The sequence below is a fragment of the Dipodomys spectabilis genome, unplaced genomic scaffold (assembly GCF_019054845.1).
Source record: "Dipodomys spectabilis isolate Male_0828 unplaced genomic scaffold, ASM1905484v1 ptg000297l, whole genome shotgun sequence".
NCBI lineage: Eukaryota > Metazoa > Chordata > Mammalia > Rodentia > Heteromyidae > Dipodomys > Dipodomys spectabilis.
In genome coordinates this window covers 2,991,894-3,017,548 of record NW_024870974.1, presented here as the reverse complement: position 1 = coordinate 3,017,548, position 25,655 = coordinate 2,991,894, and the positions used below count along the sequence as shown (strand labels likewise).

At 40.4% G+C, this 25,655-nt stretch overlaps 1 protein-coding gene across 2 annotated transcripts in view; it reads left to right on the top strand.

Annotated features, from left to right (window-relative positions):
* Positions 1-11,808, top strand: part of Sgms2 (sphingomyelin synthase 2) — a 73,615-nt gene extending 61,807 nt beyond the window's left edge. For both annotated transcript variants that reach the window (XM_042701876.1, XM_042701877.1), the window contains 3 exons: positions 3,339-3,492; positions 9,206-9,372; positions 10,959-11,808. In XM_042701876.1, the coding sequence (XP_042557810.1) occupies positions 3,339-3,492; positions 9,206-9,372; positions 10,959-11,162 (525 nt within the window). In that variant the 3' untranslated portion in view covers positions 11,163-11,808. The remainder of the gene's footprint in view (positions 1-3,338; positions 3,493-9,205; positions 9,373-10,958) is intronic.
* Positions 11,809-25,655: the final 13,847 nt, after the last annotated feature.

Below are 25,655 nucleotides of genomic sequence, written 5' to 3'. Positions count from 1 at the left end.
TGTACATACTTACACACACAAGATTAAGTTTAGGGGGCTAGGAATGTGGCTTAGTAGAGTACCTACTCTACTACACAAACAAAAAAATAAATACCTAAAAATTAAGTTTAGATTTATAAGTTAGTGACAGCAAGCCCCCTTTTTTTTGCTTAAGGCTAGTGCTTTAACACTTGATCCACATCTCCAGTTTTGGCTTTTTGAGGGGATGTGCTTCATTGGAGATAAGAGTCTCATGGACTTTGCTGCCCAGGCTGGCTTTGAACTGCGACTTCAGGTCTCAGCTTCCTGAGTAAGTTAGTCAGCACCCATCTAAAATTTTTTTTTTGTTTTTTGTTTTTTGGTTTTTTTGCCAGTCCTGGGGCTTGAATTCATGGCCTGGGCACTGTCCCTGAGTCTCTTTATGCCCAAGGCTAGCATTCTACCACTTGAGCCATAGCACCACTTTTTTTCTGTGGAGGTAAGAGCCTCACAAACTTTTTCTGCCTGGGCTGGCTTTGAACCATGATCCTCAGATCCCAGCCTCTTGAGTAGCTAGGATTACAGGCGTGAGTCACCAGCATCCAGCTAAAAAAAATTTTTTTTGAGAGAACTTTTTCCTTAATATTTTCATATTGTGGTTGGCCAGGAGTAATCATCAAAGTTAACAAGCAATGCCGCTGTATGCAGGGTTGCTGAGCGGAGGAGGGAAGGGCTGTGTGGCTTATTTCATACCTTCCTGCTTTTATGCCTGAGTACAGTTGGGATCAGTGAGTGGAAAGAAAAAAAAAGAAACACACAGTGGTTCTGAACTGCAGAATCATGTGACCTTTTAAACTGGGAACACAATGGTTGAGCAGAGTGTCCCCTTTTATTTGACCTCAGTGTTTATACCAAGCTCATGATAAAAAAAAAAACCTTAAAGGTCAATAACCCATCTGATAAAGCAGTGACTTGATTTGACCCTTGATATCAAAGGCTTGTCTCATGATAAGTACTTTGACTAGATTTTTCTGGAGGATGCCTGAATTGAGTCAGACATTCTGCCGACAGTCTTCTTGTGATCCTCAGGTACAAACCTCTCCTGCCTTTTAGAGCCTCTCTTTTCCAGGCAGGATCATCCGGAAGTTGACACTTTGATTTAAGGCCTACAGGGGTCACCTTTTCCTGCCTATGACAAAATGCCTGAAATAATTAACTTACAAAGAGAAAGGGTTCACTTTGGAGAATCTAGCTCGTGCCAATCAGCCCTGGTGCTTTGGATCTGTGACAAGCCCATGGTGGCGTGAGTGTGCCACAGAGCAAGCTTCTTATAGAATGAGCCCAGAAACAGAGAAGACTGGAAGAGAGACTGAGGCCCAACAGTTAGCTTGGAAGGTACAACCTGAATGACCTAAAGGTCTTCCACAAGGTCGCACATTTTAAAAGTTACACCACTTCTTAATAGCAGCATCTGGAGACCAGTCTTTAAACACATGAGCCTTTCATTCATGACCATCATTCAAACTATAGTAAGGATGCCTAGGACCTTCCCCACCATTCTCCCCCTCCCCCAACCCCCCCACCTCCATCAGTCACAGGGCTTGAACTTTTAGGGCCTGGGTGCTGTCCCTGTGCCTCTTTATATGCTCAAGGCTAGCATTTTCATTATTTTATTTATGCTTGTATGTGCACGCACACCCAAGCTCCCACTAGTGGAACTTGAATTCAAGGCTCCACGCTCTTGCTTAGCTTTTTCTTCTCAAGGTTGGCACTCTACCACTTGAGCCATAACTCTACTTCTGGCTTTTTGCTAGTAAGTGTCTCTTGGATTGGTCTGCCTATGCTGGCTGCAAACTATGATCCTAAGATCTCAGTCTCCTAAATAGCTAGGATTACAGGCATCAACCCTCAGCACCCAGCTCTGGCCTGGCTTTAGGGGCTTGCTCCTTAACAGGATCAGCCTTGAATACAAAAGGCAGCAGTGTCTCACCCCTGTCTCACCCCAGGATCCCAATTGAATCACCAGCAATGCTCCTTCTGTACTTCTCTTCCATGTGTGCTGTTACTGGATGTCTTCCTGAGCAGTTGATTTTCCAAGCCTGTTTGCTTGTACTACATCCAGTGTAACTCGCTAGCATTTCTGCATTCCAACTTTCCATGCCTCCTATTTTGATCAACTCCTTCCAGTATGCTTAAATTTTAATAGGATATAGATTTTTTATCTTACTTTTTGAATTTTTTTATTGTTCTTATAAAGATGATATACAGTTACATAGACCAAGTAGTGAGTACATTTTGTTGTTGGTGGTGGTGGGTTTGAACTCAGGACCTGGGCACTGTCCCTGCACAATTTTGCTCAAGGCTGGCACTCTACCACTTTGAGCCACAACTCCAGGTTCAGTTTTTGAGTGGTTTCTTGGATATAAGAGTCTCATGGGGCCTATTTTGCCTGGGCTGGCTTTGAACTATGATTCTCAGTTCTCAGCCTCCTGAGTAGCTAGGATTATAGACATGAGCCACCCAGACCTGGCAAGAACATTTCTTTTTCAATAGTATCACCCCTTCCCTCTCCCAGTTTTCCCCTACCATTCCCATCGACAAGTTGTATAGTTCATTTTCTATATAGTGTCTAGTGAGCACCCCTAATATTTGCTCACCCTTTGTGTGGGTATAGACTTAGTCTGAAGTTCCCAATTGAACTCATCATTGTTTCCCATTCTATCATGTGGTTTCCATACCCTAACCCAGGTACTCTCTCCTGAGCCCCCTGCCCACAGCAGGAAAAGCCAGATGCCACACGCAGTTCTGGGGCATGTTTTTCTGGCCATTTTTTAAGTTCTCAGTACAATCTCTAGTCTGTTATTTTCAAACTTATAAGAGTCTCCGCTCCACTATTTAACTACAGATGATCAGACATTAAGGCAGCTATTTGTATACTTGAGTCTATCCACTTAACACAAGATACCCATGCACTGTAGAATATTAGTGGTATGCAGCCGAACCAAATAGCAACTATTCAAAAGCCCCTGGTCTTGTGGAAAAAGGAGAGTAGCTTTGATCTGCTTTTTAGCTTATAGCGGTGGTGAAGTCATAGGTTATTAATATTTCTAAAAGCTTTGCCTAAGGACACAGTACCACCAAAACATATTGTTAGTAACACAATGAATAATTAAAAACCTGTCAATGGAACCAGCCGATACACTGAATAGAATTTAGTTCAAGGAGTCTCTCCTTGGATTCTTTTTGACTTTTGAGGTTCCAAGGGGGGTGGGGGAGAAAATTTACACCCTGGTAACCTTTCTAAGTGTCACACAATGTGATAGAAATATGGTTTAATGAGCTGGTAATTTTTTTCTACTGGCTCTTCTTGCGTCATTCAGCTCAACGGAGACTCTCAGGCAAAAATACAACGGATACTCCGGTTGATTTCCGGTGGTGGCCTGTCCATCACTGGATCACACATCCTGTGTGGAGACTTCCTCTTCAGCGGTCACACGGTCATGCTGACGCTCACTTATCTGTTCATCAAAGAATGTAAGTAATACCTCCCACCCTCTGGGTTGATCACCATGGTGGGAGGCATACCGAGGCCCTGAAGTGGATAGACATCCTTATTCTACCAAGATCAATAGCTATGAGACAGATATAAACACTGCATGTATGTGTATGTGTGTTCACTCATGATGTGAACATTGAAGTCAAAATCAGGCTGTGGTTTCACTCCGTCATTTATCGTGCCCCTCTAAACAGCTCCCTTTCTGGTTAATACTTCTTTTTCTTTTCTGCTGGTCCTGAGGCTCAAACTCAGGACCTAGGCACTGTCCCTGAGCCTCTATTGTGCTAAAGGCTAGAGCTCAACCACTTGAGCCACAGTGCCACTTCTGGCCTTTTCTGAGTAGTTTATTGGAGATAGAGTCTTAAGAGACTTTCCTGCCTAGACTGGCTTCAAAATATGATCCTCAGATGTCCAGCCTCCTGAGTACCTAGAATTACAGGCATGAGCCACCAGTGCCTGGCTTGTTTAATACTTCTTTTTTTTTTGGGGGGGGGGGAGGTCCAGTCGTGGGGCCTGAACTCTGGGCCTGGGCGCTGTCCCTCAGCTCTTCAGCTCAAGGCTAGCACGCTACCACTTGAGCCACAGCTCCACTTCTGGCTTTTTTTCTTTTTGCTTATGTGGTGCTGAGGAATTGAACCCAGGGCCTCAGGCATGCAAGGCAAGCGCTCTACCAGTGAGCCACCTTCACAGCACTGTTTAATACTACTTAAGGTATGGAAAGCTATCTCAGTGTTGGAACTAGGTAGAACATATACATGAAATTTCCTGCACAAAGAATCGGTCCATTATTTTTCTGTTTTCCACTATAAATTTAACTCCCCTCCTCAAAAGCAAAGCCAGATGCAAACAACTTCTAGAACCAAATATAAAGGGTACTATCATTGAATGACTGCAAATAATTCAGTGAAGGTTTTCTCCCTTAAAATATGTTTCTTCGTACTGCTTTATTGTCCCGTTTTCCAGCCAACTCTGCTTTACAAGCCATTGGTATATTTGTGTGAAATGCACACACACGTGCAGGTGCTGGTGCTTGAACTCAGGGCCTTACCATCTTACTTAAACTTTTTTACTCAAGCCTGCCACTACTTCTTGAGCCATACCTCCACTTTTAACTTTTTGTGGATTAATTGGATTTGAACTGTGACCTTCAAATCTCAGCCTCCCAACTATCAGGAGCCACTAGTGCTTACTAGACACCGATCACTTTCTTTTTAAGAAACTTGAAGACAAGAAATTGAAATGTCTTTCCATATTTATATACTTACTTCTCATCACGAAATCCTTTTATTTTACAGTACCTTTTTTCTTCTTTCGTTTTTTGAGACAAAAGCCTCATTAGATACCCCATACTGGTCTTGAACTTGTGCTCTTCCTGCCTCTGGCTTCCAAGTACTTTCTAGTAGATGGTGCAGACAAACTATTACTTAGTTCAGTGTAGGGATGTTCCTGTCTGGTCTGCCTAGCAGATTCCATTTGTACAGTTCTTTGAGCTTTGGGACTGTTATTTCCAATTTGTCTCATCTTTCTTCACATTTGAGAAGCTGTTGAGTGTTTATCATCTTTCGTAAAATGCTCCATGCCACAATGTTTAGATTCAGTCTTTGTCACTTAGCATGTATAAAAGGACATCTTTAGGTAAAGACTTATAGACAGAGTCCAATCTGCCTCCCTTGTCTTTGATTTTTCTTCCTCTCAGCCTTTCATTAATTCAGATAGATTTAACTAAAAATGGGGAACTTCATTGTCCTTGACTTAAAGATCAAGGTCATTCTGTACCTGTCCCTTATTTCTACTCAGTGGGGGGCTGGAGACCTAAATCTGTCTCAGCACCAACATCAGGGGATGGTCTCATCTTTAAATTTTACTAACACAATTCTAATTGATTATTGGTTATGGATTCTGAAGGTATGTGTGGTTTATGGTTCTCACTCTTAACCCTTATCTAGGGAAGTTCTATCTGTACATAGGCTCAATTATTTTCTGGTCCAGAGGTACATTTGGACCTAAGGTACAGAGTTATGTTCGGATCTTCTCTCTAATCCTGAGGATGGTTACAAGCTTCTAAAGAAGGAGGATGAGTAGGGTTGCAAGTCACAGTGAAGGCACTATGGGTAGAAAACCAGAAACTAGAGCCATACAAGTAGCTCATGCCTATAATTCTAGTTACTCAGGAGGCTGGGATCTGCAGATTGCGGTTCAAAGCCAGCCTGGGAAGAAAAGTCCATGAGACTGTTACCTCCAATTAACCACCAGAATACCCAAAGTGGCTGTGGCTCAAAGTAGTAGAGCACTGCCTTGAGTAAAAGAGCTCAGACACAATGTCCAGGCCCTAAGTTCAAGCCCCATCACTGACAGAGAGAGAGAGAGACAGAGACAGAGAGAGACAGAGACAGAGAGAGACAGAAACACAGAGAGACACAGAGAGAGATAGAGAGAGACAGAGAGAGACAGAGACAGAGAGACAGAGACAGAGACAGAGAACCATAAAGTAATGAAAACACTCCAGGAAAATTAAGGGCCAGTTCTCTAAAACAACTGAAAACCAATTGCTATTAACAACTTCCATACCAAGCACTATTTAAGCTCTGGATGCAAATTAAGTCATTTATTCCTTGCCATCTCTCCATAAGGGGATCATTATTTCCCCCATTTTCTCTACTTAGGGTAGAGAAAGTGACCAGGCTATTGTCCGTGGCTAGTATTCAGACTCAGACAGGTTGACTCAGAGGTCACGCTCTTAATTTCTCATCTGTTTAGTTTTTTTTTTTTTTTTTAATTTCAGTTGTCTAGTCTTAAAGTATTGCCCAGGAATAGTCTCTTTATCTATGAATAGGATATATTTCTTATTATTTTCTTCCCCTTACCTCAGAGCAATAGCAGATTGATTTTATACTTAGATGAAGGACCTATGGGATGTCTCAACATTTTTCTTCTATAACATGATTTTGACTTGGGTTCTTTAAATGACTTTTAGTAGCATATAGCAGTTATACAAGAAGGGTTTCATTTGTGACATTTCAATTTATACACACAATATAGCAATCAAACTCAACCCCTCCATCTCCAACTCTTTCCCTCCTTCACTTTCCTCCTAGTTTTCTGTCTCGTGTGTGTGTGTGTGTGTGTGTGTGTGTGTGTGTGTGTGTGTGTGTGTGTGTGTGTGTGTACAGGTCCTGGAGTTTGAACTAAGGGTCTGGGCACTGCTTAAAGGCTAGCACTCAACCACTTACTTGAACCTTGGTCCTTGGTGCTACTTCTTTTTTTTCTGGTGGTTTTGGAGATATGAGTCTCACAGTCCTTCCTGCCTGGGTTGGCTTTGAACCACAATCCTCAGGTCCTGTAGATAGGATTACAGGTGTGAACTACTGGGCTCGGCCAACACTTGGTTATAAACCTTGTCACCACTGCAAGTTCACTGTCATGACTATTTAATGCCACGATCTCAGACAGTGAAATTCATCGTTATTTGTGTTGTCCTCTTTTAGCTTTGATATTACCCCTATGGGTGGTAGGAGAGCAGGAAGGATTGCCATTTTACCATTTCTACTTCAGAATAAGCTTCTCAGAGGCAGGAGTGAGAGTGTATACATGTAATCCCAGCATTGGGGAAGCTGAAATTAGGAGAATCATAAGCTTAAAGTCAGCCCAGGTTTCATAGGAAAACCCTATCTCAAAACAAATGAAGCATTTCTATGGGATCACTCTTAGGGGTGGGGTGGTCAGCTAGTGTTCTCAATGGGTAGTGGTCTCAATGTAGTAACACCATAGAAATTCCATATCTATTGGGAGAGTACTTCCAGAGTACTGTCCATCCATTCTTAAAATTCCACAGGCAGTAAAAGGACTATCCCAGGCCACTTCCTTACCTACTTCAGTTTGTTTCTTCTCATGAACAATACCAGTTCACAATAGTTCTGGTGAGCCCAAACATGTTGCACTAATATTAAGTGAATGCTGGCCCACAGGCAGGAAAAAAAGGGCTGGTGTGGGACTCCAGGAGGGCTAGAAATGAAGTCAGTGAGACCTCCAGCCTTCAGTGGTGTTTCAGGTGTTAACACTCTTGAACCTAACAGAATAGTAGTGGATAGGGACTGGTTAAGGATTCTGTGAGCTGTCTTGGAGAATTTAATGACAGAGCAAAGTAATTGAAAAATAATGACGAGCATTGGAACATGTTAAAAAAAATCAGACCTTCAAATATCAATTCAGGATTGTTTTCTTACTCTTCTACTTGTACATGAATGATAACTGGGCATTTTGGAAATGCATCCATCCATTTGCTCTTCAACCCTTCTTCTGCACTGGCAAGTATATATCACTGAGAAGATGATTAAATGTGAAATAAATGTCAGTTATTGGATGATTAAACTTAGAGTGTGAGTCAGTAAAGCGCTGGAAAGTTTTAAAGAATGGGAAGAAACAGATGACCAAGTAATTAGAGATGAACCCATTCCAGTGTCTCTGTAATTCATACCTGTGTAGGAAGGCCAGAGGGTGTGTGGACATGTAAATACACCACCAGCTGTGGTTCTCTCTCATCCTGTCAAAGATGGGAGCTCATCAGGAAGGCTAAAATGTCTGTCCATGCATGGGCAGGAATCCTCAGCTTGTTTTTGTTGTTGATGCCAGTCCTGGGACTTGTACTCAGGGCCTTGGTGCTGTCCCTGAGCTTTTCTGCTCAAGGGTAGCACTCTACCCCTTTGAGCCACAACTCCATTTCCAGTTTCTGGGTGGTTAATTGGAGATGAGTCTCATGGACTTTCCTGCCAGAAATGTGAGCCTCAGATCTCAGCCTCCTGAATAGCTAGAATTACAGGCAAGAACAAAACAAAGCACAAAAACAGAATGTCACTATGTACCACCCATGTACCTACTTGTGAACTTACTATATAGCCTAGGGTAGTCTCAGATGTATAAACCTTCTGCCTCAGCCTACCAGGAGCAGGGATTAGAGGTGTGTGCCTCCATATACATTCTGAGATATTCACAGAGCCTATCAGTGGTGTTATTAGCAATAGCAGTGGAGAATTTCTGAAAATCAAAATATTGCATGCCACCGTGCTATTCTGAAACTCTACCCCCAAACACACTTGGAGAAATAAAGGTAAATTTAACACCTGAAATTATTCCTACCTTCTGATTATCTTTAGAGACATTTTTCTTTCTAATGGGGGCCGCTTACATGACCCAGGCTAAGCCAATTCCAGCCAACCTCGTAAACAATTCTGTTCACTTTCTGATTTTTTATTCATTTATTTTTATTAGCGTAAATTAACTGTACCAAGGCGTTTCATTGTGGTGTTTGCATACAGGCATAGAACGTATTTTGATCAAGACCTAGACTAGTCACCACTGGGCCTGGCTATACCAGTGAATGATTACAACACCTGCTACCATTGTTTCCCTCCTCCCCCTTCCTACCTGATCAAATCCGTGCTTTCAGAGTGACTCATTTGGGGTGAACAAATTTCTCCTTCTACAACTAAACTAAGGTCATGAAGATAAACTAAATCATTAAATTTAAGTTAATCTCTGGGGATTGGAGGGGAGGGATGGAATGTCCAGTATAGAACATGTGCTTAGCATGGCGGTAGGCGCTGGGATATGGCCCTACCACACCCCATAGAAATGAGTGAAATAATAACTTCATCTCTGGGAATTCTATTCACTCTCTGACTTTCTACTGTGCAGATTCGCCTCGTCACTTCTGGTGGTACCACTTGATCTGCTGGCTGCTGAGCGCTGCTGGGATTATCTGTATTCTCGTGGCGCACGAACACTATACTGTTGATGTGATCGTTGCTTATTATATCACCACGCGCCTGTTTTGGTGGTACCATTCAATGGCCAATGAGAAGGTGAGAGCAGCCAAGATCCCTGGGTGATTTCTTTACACACAGTGGGGTCTTCCTCAGACAGGTAGGGATTCATGGTAGCTTACTGGGAGTCACAGCAGTTACCACCCAGGATGTGGATTGGGTAAATTCACAGGAACTTATTACAGCCATGACTGCTTCTTAAAGCAAATTAAAGAACTTCATAAACACAGTGCCACTGGAGAACTTACGATGTTACAGAGCTCATTGGGGATTTGTTGCTGTTGTTTGTTTTTACTAATTTTGAAGAAATATATGTGCTAAATTTAAATTCAGGAGCCTTCCCTGTGGAAGTCTTGTAGGACAGCTTAGAAGAATTTAATTTCAAAGAATTTAATTTTGAAGGAAAGATGGTAGCTGGTTTTAAAAAACCAAAAAGATAGCTTTTAAAATAATGAATTGAGTATGCCCTTGGGTGATTGGTGTCTTCTGCCTTCTCTTCTTATCTTAGATTATTGATACTTCCACTTCCAGGTGACCTTTAACTTCTTTTCGCATTCATTCTTAAAAAGATCACTGCAGTGGCCCTCAACTTTTCCTCTAGGCCCAAAGTCAACGTATTTTCCTAGCCCTGACACTGTATCCTTGGCAGAGTATAGTTGGTGTGTGCACCATGGTGATGGCTTACCTTTGAACAGTCTTTACAATGCTTTCTGCAATTAATAGTCATTCCTGAAGAAGCTACATCAAACTCTGCATATCTACCAATCACCGATTCCTTGATTTCACCAATCACTGCCCATTTGGTGAATTCCTTGTTTTCTTTCTGTAGGCCTATTTCTTATTCTGTAGTCTCCCGTTCTCTTCTGCCTTCTTACACTTTTACCTTGCTATGCCTCCTTGCTCCATTGAACCAAAATTTTCATCTTTCTCCTATTTACTCAGCCTCCTAAGGTGTCCTTCCACTTCTTTTTTTTCTTCAAAAACTGAAGCTTCATAATTCCATTTCCTGGACCTTCCATGCATTTTTGCCCGGCCCCCTGACTTCCACATAGCCTGAAAAGCCTTCCTCCGGAACAGTAACTTGTATCTCCATCCCTGAGACCCTGCTCTCACTGGAACTGCAGGCAGAGGACACTGTGTGAACCCCAAAGAAAAAAAGGGTGACTTATTGCCTAGAGTCATGCAGTTAGGGAAAAGCAACAACTGCCATAGATCTGTTTTCAGCTTCCCTTGTTAATGTACAATGAATGTCTAATAGGGGGAAAAAATAGGGTCTGGCCAGACATGGGGGCTCACACCTATAATTCTAGCTGCTCAGGAGACTGAGGTCTGAGAATCTTGGTTTGAAGCCAGCCTAGGCAGACAAATCTGAGAGACTTGTCTCCATTTAACCAGCAAAAACCCAGACGTATAGGTGTTATTCACATGGTAGAGCACCAGCTGTAAGCAAAAAAAAACCAGGGAGATCTCAAGGCCTTGAGTTTATAAGTTCAAGCCCCAGTCCAGGCAAAAAAAGATAGATAGATAGATAGATAAGTAGGTAGATAGATAGATAGATAGATAGATAGATAGATATTCTAAATGACAGAATTTTCATTTCACTTTTTTATCTCAACTCTTCACAGAACTTGAAGATCTCTTCACAGACTAATTTTTTGTCTCGAGCTTGGTGGTTCCCCATTTTCTATTTTTTTGAGAAAAACGTCCAAGGCTCAATTCCCTGCTGCTTCTCCTGGCCACTCTCCTGGCCTCCTGGCTGCTTCAAGTCATCCTGCAAAAAGTATTCCCGGGTGCAGAAGATCGGTGAGGACAATGAGAAGTCTACCTGAGGAGCCAGAGAGACGCACCAGCTCTTACACCAAAAGAGTTTCACGCTGTAACCAAAGGTATAGCTTTGTTGTTTATTTCAGGAGAACTGACTGGTAAATGAAGAAGTGGACCAAATTTTGTGTGAATGCTTGGAAAGATGAACGAAGTATTACCTTTTGACTGGTTTTTTTTAAAACAAAAATTCATCCTGAGAAAGATATATTTTCTTGCAGCTCCTCATTCATGGGTAACAAGCCCCCACAATGGGATTTTAAAGAGGTGCCAAAGAACCTATTATTCCTCTCCTCATTCTTTCTCTACTAAAGTCTTCTATCTACTTCAGCCATTGTTTTTTTCAGGATTGTTTTCTTTCAAGGTCAGAAGAATTTGTTAATGTTTTCAATAAAATATCTGGATATATACAGCCGTGTGTAAAATACAGTAACCTAATGTCGAGAAGAGTTTTTGAACTTGAAGCTCTGTGAGGAGAAATCCATGGCTAGGAAAGTTCAAGTGCACTTTGTTGGACTCTGTCACAGCGTAGGCCAGAGTGGTGTCTGTGTCTGCCCTCTGCTGGTACCACCCAATGTACTACGTATCACTTTTACTTTTTTTTTTTTTTAACTGATGTAATCTTTTTTCAAAAAGAAAGATGATCCAAGGAAATATAAGAGACTGATCACCCATAAGTGTGTGTGTGTGTGTGTGTGTGTGTGTGTGTGTGTGTGTGTGTGTGTACATGTATCTGTGCCAGTACTGGGGCTTGAATTAAGGGCTGGATGCTGTCCCTTAGCTTTTTCACTCAAGGCTGGTGCTCTATCACTTGAGCCCCACTTCCACTTCTGGCTTTTTGATGGCTAATTGAAGATACTAGCCTCATGGACTTTCCTGCCCGGGATTGCTTCAAAATGAAATCTTCAGATCTCAGCCCTCTGAGTAGCTAAGATGATAGGAATGAGCGCCCAACTCAGCCATGGATTTCTCATGTGTGCAAATATTTCAGTCAAGTCTGTATGACAGATCCCCAGGAGGTATGGGATTCTTTGTGCTAAGAAGTGGTTTGGTGTACACACTTAAGATACCTGCCTGGCACATTTGTACCTAGAACTCCAGAGCTGCATCAGAACAGGCTGAAGGCAGTTGGAGAATAAGTATGTATTTCACTTCCAGCTCAAACCCTAACAGGATGTCTTGTCTTGCCTTTTCTTTTTTCTTTCCTTTCCTTTCCTTTCCTTTCCTTTCCTTCCTTCCTTCCTTCCTTCCTTCCTTCCTTCCTTCCTTCCTTCCTCTCCCCCCACCCTCTCTTTCTCTGTCTTTTGAACTCGGGAAAACATTTGATTAACACTATTTCTTCTTAGATACATAGTGCTTTATGGAAAAAGTAAGATGGCACCTGCAGGTTTAACATCTTCTTGCCTTTTAGCAAGAAACAAGGCTCCTCATAAATCGTTACTAAGGACTGAGCAATTGGATGTTTTACCCTGTGAAAATAACACATTCTGCTACACTTCAGTGTGCTATTGGAATCATCAGCTACAAAAAAAGGGGCTGGGATAATTACTACTAAGTTTCTTTGGGGCGATGCAAAAAAAAAAAAAGATGGATTAAAAGAATCTGATCACACAATACTGGCAGAGTTAGTATATTATTTCATGGTATTGAATCTATCGGGCAATTCTCGGGTTAATTTCTCAACTACTTGGAAGTTAAATTCTAATAACCTTAGAAAAAGTTCTAAGGTTATAAAATCAATGGGAGAATAGAGGGTAAAGATGCCAACAGGGATGGGGAGGTGGTTATATGTCTATTGGAGGTGAAACTTCCTCTTAGAGCAGAAAACACCTCTAATTTATCCTTACCCACCAGTTCGTATCAGCCTTGATTATACAAAATTGAACCTTCAATTGCTTGAAAAAAAAAAAAAAAGAAGCACAATACAGATCTGCTCAGAGCGACATCATCCTTTGGTGCTAAAATTCTGTGTATGTTTTCAGAGTGGCTTTTCCTCTGAACAATGCAAGGACCACTAAAGGAAGCTTAGTTCATTTCAAAGGCAGGAAAAGACCCTCAAATTCTGTTTTAAGAATTGGAAACGAATGGAATTGGAGGCATGCATGGCTCATGATGTGGATGCTGGCCAAAGAACAAAAGCAAGCCTCAGGTAGCAAGTTCAAGTCCCCATCTTGGACCAAAAAAAAAAGAAACTTCAAATATCTTTGAAAGGTTTTGAAAGACAAGGCATTTTCCAGTAATTTTATTCAATAAACCTATAATAAGTGTATGCCTAGCTTACTGGATGTGCTTAGGCAGAATTCCATGGAATTTGTTCACTTATTAAATATTGATTATTGTGATAGAACATGACATTCTGTTGGAAACACTGATTTTTAAATGACTGTTGTCTGATTCTGAGGGGAAAACATCTGAAACCAAAGTCTGGGTTTTTCTCCCTGAACCTCTTTCAAAATAAATAATATAATAGACCCAAGAGTCTTTATTTAGGTGTTAGATTGTCCCACTTTTTTTTTCTTCCATTAAATGAGGGAAAGTGCTTAAGTTTTCATGCACTGATTATCGGACACTCTCAAAAAAAGTAAGTCTAAATAATCCAGCTTCAAGTAAATAATGCATCACCTTCAATAGGACTTTTTAATTTTATTTTTGTGTCAGTGCAGGGGCTTGAACTGAAGACCTCATGCGCTCCCTTTGCTTTTCCTGCTCAAGGCGGGTGCTCTACCACTTGAGCCACACCTCCACTTCTGGCTATTACCTAGTTAATTGTATATAAGATTCTCACAGACTTTTCTGCCCAGGCTGGCTTTGAACCTCAGCCTTGTGAGCAGCTAGGAATACAGGTGTGAGCCACCAATACCCAGTCTAAAGGAGTTTAAATCTACCTGTTAACGCCATCTGTAGGGTCCTCCCATGTTTTCTGCATGTCATAGCAGTCTCATAGGTGCAGAGGACGCTTGTGACTTGAAAATAATAGAGAAAGGTAGCACAGGTTCAAAGCAGGCGAGATTAAGAGAACTAAGCTTATTTACATGAAACCTAACCCAACATGCTGTTTGGGATATAAATATAAGCAATTACAGTGTTGCCTTTGACGTGGTAATGTTTATCTTTTTGAGATGGAGTCTCCCCATGTAGCACAGGCTAGCCTTGAATTCATAATCCTCCTGCCTCAGCTTTTTCAAGTGCTGCAATTGTAGGCCTATGCCACCTGCCCAGATAACACACCTTTTCATTGCCAGTTGAGTTACAGATCTTACCCATTACTCATGTTTTTGTAATCCCATGCTTCTATTTGGAGCTTCTTCTGTAAACCCGTCTGAGAAATATATCTATAATACATAGCTTCTATAAATTATACCACACTTATTTCTAACTGTTTCCCATGGAAATGAAGTTTTGGCAGATTCTGAGCGCCTCCACTAGATCTGAAAAGAAAGCACCCCAGTTTCCACTGAATTAATTGTGAAGGTGTCGAGTAATTTATGGGCATCTTGGGAAACAAGTTTAGCTGTAGGAGGAGGAGAGCTGTTGGGGAGTGAGTTTTGAAGTCTCTGGCTAATGGACCAGGCCACATGAGAATTCTTCGCTGTTTTACCAGTGCCCCCTGGTGGCAGTATGGAATTACATCTTGAAATGCAGCTGTTACTTTAAAACAAGTTTTTAGATTGTTATTATAAAGACGATGTACAGAGGAGTTAGTGTTGCATAAATCAGGTAAAGAATACATTACTTTTTGGACACCCTTTCCCTTGCCCTCTCCCAGATTTTCCCTCCCATTCCCACTCACAAGTTGTATAGTTCATTTTCAACATAGTGTCCAGTGCGTACCAAGTTGGGTTTTTTTTTTCAGACATTTGTCAATTTTGCCAATAATCTGGACATACCATGGGGAAGGAATTATTTTAACCAGAGAGTTAGAGTGAAATTGTAACTCTAATCCTTTGTCCATTTGTTCAAAGAAAATTTGCAGTCCATTTTTACCTCTTCCTATCACAATCATTAATGTCTCCCTTTATAACTTCATACAGTCTGTTTACTTTAAAATCCCAAGTTGGCTGCCTTTGTATTTTTTTCAATTTACATACTCGAACTCATAGTTTCTTTCATAACTGAAAGGTCCCATCCATGTACCTTGAATATTTTGAACATCATTTTCCTTTTGTTGTTGTTTTGTACTGTATAACTGATAAAAAATAATTTAAGACGGTCAATACACTTCTGCAGTGTAAGGAAGTGTGAGAAGGAATTTCGTGATAAATGAGTTTACATGTTTAAATCAAGTATATTGTAAATTATATGCAACGTCTTGAAGGCTTTTCTACTTATATGTATAAAGATTCCTGAAATTTTTATTATTGTCATTGTGTTATAGTAATTTATCTCCTTTGACTCAGTTGCTAAAAAAAATCTTTTATGAAGTGCTCTTGACTTTAATATCCAAACACTGAAAATTATGTCAAAGGTACCCAAAGATAAGTTTTTATACAGCTTCTAAGTTCTAGTTTATTTTATTTTCAGTGAGCTAATTCTACTGTTCTCTAAATGGGGAAGAATGCATTTTTGTAGGATTATTTTGAACCGTCCTTGGAAATAAAAGAGGAAACTAGAAACATAAGCTAATCTACTTGCCAAGTTGGAGTTCATTGTTTAATTTACCTCCATTACAGTGGTTAATGCTGCGAAGTAAATGACTAAGTTACAGTATGTTCACAAAAGAATTATTCTGACAAGATTTGAGACAGTAGCCAGTTGTATTCCTTTGGAATTTTACTGTACTGTTTTCAATATGTTAAGTGCCTTGATGTAAAGTAAAAATTTTAAGTGTAGAACTTATCATTTTCCTGACATACTATTTTTTCATTATGATATCTACGGTATGCTGTTGGAGTTGTTTTATTAAATGCTTCCATTTTAATCAAATATGTAAATCTCAGAATTTTTTTTTCCTCAGTACCTTAAATCATTGATCAATCATGGGATTTGAATTCAGGTTCTTTTTTTTTTTTTTAAATAAAAGAGGAAAATGACTTTCCTTGCTTGTATTTTTGTGTTTATAAAAACATTTCAGGAGTTATTTAGGAGTCTATAATTTAAACTTTGAAAATGCCATTTTACATTTACATTTTAAGTGCCTAATTATTGGTTACAATGAATTTATGTTTCTGTTCAAAAAGGAGTATGTGTACTTGTATCTAATTTCTTTACTTTTGCTTTAAAAAGATGAAAAAAATTGCAAGAGCCTATACTTTGTATTTACCCAATAAACCGCAGTGACATCAACAGTCTTTCCAAAATTAGTATTACTGCTTCTTTCCATCTTTAAAAAAGAGTGTTACAAATTTACTTAGAGAACTCATGAAACCCACAAGAGGAGGGCCAGGCATGACACTGCATGCCTGTAATTCTAGCCACTCAGGAGGCAGAGTTTGGAAGGATCACCGTTGGAAGCCAGCTCAGATTTTTTTAAAAAGCTAGCAAAATAGCATCTCAGCCAATAACCTAGGCATAGTAGCACTTGCTTGTCATCACAGCTCCACAAGAATTGTCATTAGAGGCCAAAAAGCTAGCAGGATCCATCTCAGTATAATATCAGCTTGGTAGCACTTGCGTGTCATCCCAGCTACACGGATGGAGATGGGGGAGGGAGGGGAGGGAGGCAGAGGGGATAATAGAGGAATCAAGGTCACAGGCAAAAACTCAGAAGAAAAAAACTGGGGGGCTGGGAAGGTGGCTCAGTGGTAGAGCGCTTGCCATGCACGCATGAGGCCCTGGGTTCAAGTCCTCAGCACCACATAAGCAAAAAGAAAAAAGCCAGAAGTGGCGCTGTGGCTCAAGTGGTAGAGTGCTAGCCTTGAGCTGAAGAGCTGAGGGACATTGCCCAGGCCCAGAGTTCAGGTCCCACGACCGGACTCCCCTGCCCCCCCCCCAAAAAAAAAAAAAACCACTGGAAAAATACGGTTTAAAAAAGGGAGGGGCTGTGGGCTTGACTCAAGTGGTAGAATACTTTGTGCCTTACAAGCACAAGGTCCTGACTTCAAACCCTAGTACTGCTGAACACACACACACATACACACATTTGATGTATACATGCACATACATGCAGGTTACTTTGCTCAAGCACTAGTTTTTTGTTGCTGTTGTTTTATTTTGCCTTGAACTCAGGGCCTGCAGCTCTCTCTCAAAACTGGGTGCTCTACCATTTAAACCATACCTTCACTTTTGGCTTTTTGCTGGTTAATTAGACATAGAGTCCTTCTGCTCGGGCCAATTTCAAACCATGATCTTCAGATCTCAGCCTCCTGAGTAGCTAGGGTTATAAGCATGAACCACAGGTGCCTGCTCATGCACTAGTTTTGAAATAAGATGATAAACTTAACTAATGGAACTAGCATTTATTGTTTTGGTTGACCTTGGGTTTAAGTGAAAAATAATTATGACAATATAAAATCATTTAAGGAAGACATATACTCTGTGATTCTGATTCTCACTGTTCACAGGGGGCAAAATCACTCATTCTTCATTCTTGTGGGTCATGGGACTAGAACTCAGGGTTTATCTGCTGTCCCTGAGCTCCTTTTCCTCAAGGAGAGCGCTCTACCAATTTGAACCACAGCTCCACCTGCAGTTTTCTGGTAATTAATTGGAGATGATAGTCTCACAGACTTTCCTGCTTTGAACCACAATCCTCCAATCTCAGCCTCCTGAGTACCTAGGATTAGAGACATGAGCCTGTAAAGCACACCCATTTGTCAGTCAGTTTTGAAGGAGATGTCACCCCAACTTAGGACTCCATAGGGGGCGTTATGCCTGCAGTTAAAGTGGCATTTTGACTGATACAAATTTGGGCAAGATTCCTAAATAATAAAACCATGTTCAAACCGAAGTGTCTAGCCTCCAGGCTTGGATCAAGACCTCTGCTTCACAACTGTGGACTTTATTTCAGTTCAGTGTCTGGTGGTATGCCCAAGCAAGTCTTGGCACCAGGGTTAGACACACCAAGACTGGTTAAAAAAGTCTCCAGTTAGTGTTATAGAAATCGGGTCACTTTCCTTTTATCCCCATCACAAGCACATTTGGAGACAGAAAAGATCTATATACTCTTTAACGTGGACTTGTTTCAGGGCTGTAGAACTACAGTTTGTATCTCCTTACTGTCCTGGTCAAAGTCAGAGCATTCATTCTCTCCAGATGATAAAGCCGTGCTGTAGAGAAGGGACCACAAGTTCTAATAACATTCGTCTTCCTTGTCTTCTTTTTTTTTTTTTTAACCCCTTGCTAAAATAGGAAAACAAGAAACTAGATGTTGTTTATTTGCTGATTGTTACTAAGCCATATCCCAAAGCTGCTGATAAATAAAGTTCCCGCCATCAAGATGTGAATGCCTGTACTGTAAAAATCACCCTTAACTAACAAGACAGAATATTGGCCAGCATGGTGCTGTATACCCCTGTAATCCTACCACTTGGAGCAGGAAGATGGTGGTTTCCAGGGCTACTTTAGATACATAGTGAGATTCTGTCTCAAAAACATGAAACCAACAAAAGCATTTTTAAAAATCAATAGGATCAAATGGTGTCTTCAGGTTTGCAAAGCTAAGAAAATGTTGAAGTCCTTGATAAATGTTATGGGACTCTGAAAGCTAGTTGTTTTTCTGGCTACGTTTTCACTGAATTATACCATGTCTCTTTTTACTAGTGGTGTGTGTGTGTGTGTGTGTGTGTGTGTGTGTATGTGTGTGTGTGTGTGTGTGTGGACTGGGACTGGGACTCAAGCCTGGACACTGTCACTGTCACTGGACACTTTTTTCATTCAAGACTGGTTCTCTACCCCTTGAGCCACAGCTCAACACTCTGAAGAAAGCAAGATAAGCTATGATGACCAGATTTTAGGAGATAAAAGGATCCACAAATATCAGAGCAGGAGCTTGAATGTTGTTTGTACTGATTATAGAGTTTATTCCCTCCCTGCCATGATTACTACGATCCCTATCCAGCTCAGCTTCTGAGAGTTATAATTCCTTGCATTTCTTTTTGTTTGCTTTTTATTGTGAAGGTGATGTACAAAGGGGTTACAATCACATATATAAGGGTGATAAGTACATTTCTTGCCAAACTTGTTACCCCCTCCCTCATTTTTCTCCTACTTTTCCTCTTCCCCTACCCCCCCCCCCAAGTTGTACGGATCATTTCCAACATACTGTCTTGTTAGTATCACTGTTGCTTTGGTTCCCCCTTGTCCTTTGTCTCACCATTCTGTTGTTCCCCTTCCCTTCCCTAATTCAGATAAACATATATACAACACCAGAGTACCAAAAGCAAATACAGTGGCAACAGGGGATACACCATAGGGGAAAGAACATACAAAAAGAAACAAAAAAATCACATAGTATATTAAAACAACAACAAAAAGCCCTATTATGTCCATATCTTGGAGTTCATTTCTCTTAGCATCATCTTATATGGTTATATCTATTGAGTTATTCTGCTCATCTGCTAAGAGTATCCTAGATGTATACTAATTGTTGCAGATTAGGGAAACCATGGAACCTGTTTCTCTTTGGGTCTGGCTTACTTCACTTACTATGATTTTTCCCCCAAGTCTTTCCATTTCCTTACAAAATGGGGTGGTGTCATTTTTTCTAATGGAAGCATAGAATTCCATTCTGTGTATCTAGATAGATAGATAGATAGATAGATAGATAGATAGATAGATAGATAGATAGATAGATAGATAGATAGATAGATAGATAGACAGATAGATAGACAGATAGACAGACAGACCACATTTTCTTGATCCATTCATCTACAGACAGACAGACCACATTTTCTTGATCCATTCATCTACTGAGGGGCATCTGGGTTGGTTCCTTATGCACAACTATGTTTATTGCAGCATTATTCCTTGCACTAATAAGAGAAAAACTTCACTCCCAGTGCAAACTGGCCTTGAACACAAAGGAATCTCTTCAGTGTTTGAGGTCACACACTTTTCAAATAAAGCAAACTCATTATCAATGAGACTGAATGTCACAAATTCCAAGGTCTGCCTCTTTCTGCCTTTTCCACATATTGCACATGAATCAGATACATGAATGCTTTGTTGTATCTTTCCAGAACTAAAAGTAGATGATGGATTACTTGTGTGGAAACTTAGAATAGTTTGTGGCTCCCTTTCACCCAGTAGAGAATTTATCCAACATACACAATAGACAGATTCCAAAGGCAACTTGAATCAGCCTTGAGTCAGCTGATAATGAGAAAATGGCATATCCAAACCAATGGGCTCACACCCTTAATCTTCAGTACTCAGGAGTTTAAGTCAGCCTGGGCAGGGAAGTCCATGAGACTCTTATCTCCAATTAATCACCAAAAAGCCAGACGTGGGACTGTGGTTCAAGTGGTAGAGCATTAGGCATTAACCTTTGAGTGAAAAAGCTTAGGGACAAGTCCTGAATTCAAGTCCCAGTACCAGCATAAAATTTTAAAAAGTGAAATTTGTATCTGTAAATGCACATGTTGAATAAAAGAAGATGTCAATCAATAATCTGATGACCCTAAGGCACTTAAAATGTGAATCTTGAAACAGGCAGAAAGAAGAAGAAATCGATGACAGCAGAGGTAAATAAAATAGAGACCAGAAAAAAGCAACAAAGTTTGTTTATTCTTTGAAAAGAGCCAGAATTGACAGAACTCTAAATGATTAAGGAAAAAGAATGCTCAAGTACAAAGCTCATGGGTGCATGGGGTAATAGAATGGTCATATACCTCTGATTGTGCAGACATTAAAAGGATTGCAGGAGAACAATGAATGAGTAGAGGCCAGCACTGACCAATCTAGATGAAATGGACTAGTGCATGGGAACACAGAACCTGTACTGAATCGTGAAGAAACAACAAGTCCGCTATACTTACTAGGGTGTTTGAGTGATCAAAAACTTCCCTAAAAAGTTTCCTAGCAATACTCTTGCCCTGCTAACCCTGATGCCAATATTTGCTTTGACATACCCCAACACTCTAATTCTAATATCGACAACAATTCTAATATCAAGCTAAACATGAATGAAGACCATTTTTCCTACAAACATTTCTTATTTTCATTTTAAAGTAGTTTCATTGTGCTTATACTATGAAGCAGGGTACTAGTGGCTCACACGTATAATCCTATCTGTTCAGGAAGTTGAGAACTGAAAGATCAGAGTGCCAAGCCAGCTCACGCAGAAAAGGATACAAGACTTGATATCCAATTAACCAACAAAATTCCAGCCTGGAGGTATTACTCAGGTGGTAGAGCCAAGTGAGATTGAGCATGAGGCCCTGAGTTCATAGTACTGCCCAAAAAAAAGGAAAGGAAATTTTTATTGTAAAACCCTGTGCTCACATCTCACTGGAACAATAGCATATATTTTGTACCATATTGCCTGATGACATCTTTTTCTGTTCTGCTTGACAATGATGTCATGTGGTTGTGTTCTAGAATTTATGCTACTGAAATAACCAAAGATGTATGTTTAAATCACCTGGAAATATAAACTATTGTTTCTAATAGAAAAAAAACTCTGAAAACATTAACAGCCAGATAAACATGTGTCAGATAAACTCTGAAATATTCCTAAATAGTGGACTAGAATTTCTTAAAAGTATACTTGATCTTAGGCAAAAAGCAATGGCACAGATAACACAGGGGTCTGCTTCCTTTTTTGTAAGCTTTTACTGGAATATAGCCACGTTTATTTATTTAGTTAAGGCTAATGGCTACTCTCCCCTAGCAGAGCTGTGGAACTGTGATGGACCACTTGGCCCACAAAACCTTAATGATGTTCTATTTGGCTCTTTCCATGAAAATGTTGGTGACCCCTAAGCTAAAATGTAGTAATTTAAAATGATTTATGAGCTAGATGGTTCACACCAATAATCCTACCTATTCAAGGGGCTGAGAGCCTTGATCATGGTTCAAGGTTAGCCCAAGCAAAAAGTTCCAAGCCCTCATTTCAATAATAATAATAATAATAATAGCTGCATATGGTATTGCATACATGTAATCCCATGTATGTTTGAGAAGCAGAAAAAGCAGGATTACAGTTCTGGCTGGCCCAACAAAAACCCAAACCCCATGTTTGAAAAATAACAAAACCGAAATTGACTAGAGGCATGGCACAAGTGGTAAAGTTCCTGCTTTGCAAACTTAAGGCTTTTGAGTTCAGTTCAGAGAAAGCAAAGTTATGGGAGAGCAACGTGGGAAATACTGGTAGCTCTTCATTCACATATTAACACATTATGAATATTATAAATAGAAACATTTACCTTTGTATGTCTATAAAAGATTATATACATAATACTATAAAATTATCTCTGAAAGCTAAAAATATGAAAGTTGTTTACAACTTTATAGTGTGATATACTTCTGTGCCATTACTTTGGCTTGAACTTAGGCCCAAGGCACATTCACTTGGCTTTTTCACTCAAGGTGGATGCTCTACCTCTTGAGCCACACCTTCTGTTCTGTTTTTGGTGATTAATTGGAGATACGATTCCCACAGGTTTTTCTGCCTGAGTTGGCTCTGAACCATGAGCTTCAGATTTCTGCCTCATCAATAGTTAGGATTACAGGCATGAGCCACTGATGCCTGGCTGTACTCTCAATCTTTCTACCAAAGCTCTGTCCTATTCTTTTTAACATTTGTCTTTCAAATATCCAGTTTAAGTATGTTCTTGCTTAAGAAGGAGACAACAGGTAACTTTCATTGTCCTTCCTAAAACTTGATTCTTAGTGACATTTAGAATTATTAAGCACAAGGTCCAGTGTGCTCTGAAACAGCCAGGAAAAAACTAACTAGTGTTGTTGGAGCCTCTGGTTAGACTTTACTCTAAAATGTACTTTATTCTTTCAGATCTTATCAACTAAGCATGTTGCTTACATCAGAGGCAGGGTTCAATGTTCTTGAAAATCCACTTGGGAGAGAGAGCACAGGGAATCTGAGAGGACTTGTGTTAAACTCCTTCATTTGACCAGATTTAAAGAAAACAACCACCACCAAGGTTCACACTAGGAATATCAGAAATGTTGTTGTTTCCATGGTGGATTGTGTATATACCTGAAGTCAATGAGGAAAGAATATCAAAAGCAAGCTTTTGGCAAACATCAAAACGTTAGCAATCTAACAATTAGGGCCAGGCTAACAAGAGATCATTTTTTAAAAAAGAAGAATGTTACTTTTTCATTCCTTTCCTTCCCATCACTATTTATACTAAATTATCCATCATTGTTGATACTGTAACAATATAACTTATAAAAATACTACACGCAACGATATAACATGTAACCTCATAATTCATAAAACGTACTTAGAGGTACATGAATCAGTCACCATTTTTTTTTTAACCACAGTGGCCATTCTTCCATCTCTCTTTTTGTCTCTGTCTCTGTTTCTCTCTCTCCTTCTTAACTGGTTCCCTTCCTTCCTTCCTTTTCTTCCCTCCCTCTCTCCCTCCTTTTCTTTTTTTTGGGGGGCGAGGGGAGGTCCGGTCGTGGGGCCTGAACTCTGGGCCTGGGCGCTGTCCCTCAGCTCTTCAGCTCAAGGCTAGCGCTGTACCACTTAAGCCACAGCACCACTTCCAGCTTTTTTCTTTATGTGGTGCTGAGGAATCAAACCCAGGGCCTCAGGCATGCAAGGCAAGGGCTCTACCACTGAGCCACCTTCCCAGCCCTTCTCCCTCCTTTTATATCTCCTCTTTCCTCTCTCCTTTTTCTTTCCTTCCCTTCCCTTCCCTTTCTCCCCCCCCCCCCCTTTCTAAAATTTACCTATAGTGAAACTCACATTTCAGAATGCAGATGTCCAGGTAATGAACATGCCTCGCAAGCTATCAAATACTCCTACTACCCAAAAAAACTCTCCGATCCTTCTCCTATGAGTCCACCCTGGTTCTAACTTCTTGCGCCACAGAGTATTTTGCTGATTTAGAATCTTATATAAATGCAATAATTCAGTGTACAATCTTAACTTTTGTCTAGCTTTTTAACTCAGCATAATGGTTGTTTTGGTGTTTTTCTTTTGAGATTCATCCATGCTGTGGAAGGTGGTATTATTTATATTTTCTCTCTCGTCTCTTTTTCCCTTACCACTTCTTTGAGATAGGGCCTTTCTCTGTAGCCCATTGTCTTGAACTTACAATCTTCCTGCCTCTGCCTCCTAAGTAATAGCTTTATAAGTGTAAGTGGCCACATCTGGCTAATTTGTTCTGTAGCCTATTGAATAGACAATGTTGCCCCCTCTCCAGTCCCCCTTCTTTCGTTGTAGGTCCCCTGACCTACTTCCATTTTGGCATTAAACATTTGTCCCAATCCTGGCACTGCTTTTGTCCACATACAGAATTCAATTTGGATGCTGTTATCTTTGATATTCTGCTGATATTCTTTGATTTCTGCTGACATTTAAGAATTTCAAAAGCTTCCCTCCCTTCCTATCTTCTCAAACTCTCATAAGCATCAGATGAAGAAAAGGTAATATTAAAGATGGGAAGGATGATTTATTCTTTTCATACAAGGCATGAAGGCACCCCCTAGGAAACAGTACCCTGACCAATCTCCCCATCTAATCTTGAAAAGCACTGGAAGGCTTGCAGGGGTGAAAAGTAGGCTCTAACTGAAGGTGTGACTTCAGTCTGTTAACTTGTATGTGTGTGTGTGTGTGTGCACACTTATGTGTCAGTTCTGGGGCTTGAACTGTGGGCCTTGGACTCTCATCTTTTTCAACTCACTGCTGGTACTCTACCACTTGAGCCACACCCCCACTTTCAGCTTTTGACTGGTTAATATGAAATAAGACTCTGGAATATTTGTCTGCTGGGCTGGCTCTGAACCTCGATCCTCAGATGTCAGCCTGGGCAGCTAGGATTACAGGAGTGAACCAACTGCTCCTAGCTTGAGGTGGTAACTTTTACCAAGTGGATCTGGTGCATGTAAGTAGTATTAACAAATATGGTTCTCTCTGTAGGGCTTTGTCTTTTTATCAGTGTGTTTCAAATTCTTTTTAGTCCTGAACTCTCTCTGTTCATGTTCACTGACTCGGGGCAAATGTGGTGTGTGGAATGAACTTGCCAGGGAATTACAAACCAGCTGGACAAAGGAGAATTACAGAGTAACCCAATACTGCTCTTCCTAACAAAATAAATACTTAGACATTTCAGATATACAGTTACTAACAATTCTGGCCCATGTCCCTGTAACACCAGAAGGACTTCAGTGTAAAAATGGTTTAATGTTCAATTTAGAACTTCAATAAAAATGGCTTTTTCCTTTAATGCTCCTATTATCTTTTGTGCTGCCTAGTCCTATCCAGAAGGTCTTCTAGAATTCTTTCCCTGTAACTGTCTTGATTGTGATTTTACTTACTACTTTAAGTAGAAAAGATAGAGTAAAAAGTATGCCTTTGTCTAGAGCAAGAATTCCTTGAATGTATTTTGGGGAAAACCATGTGAAGAAGCTGGATGTGTTACAACTTT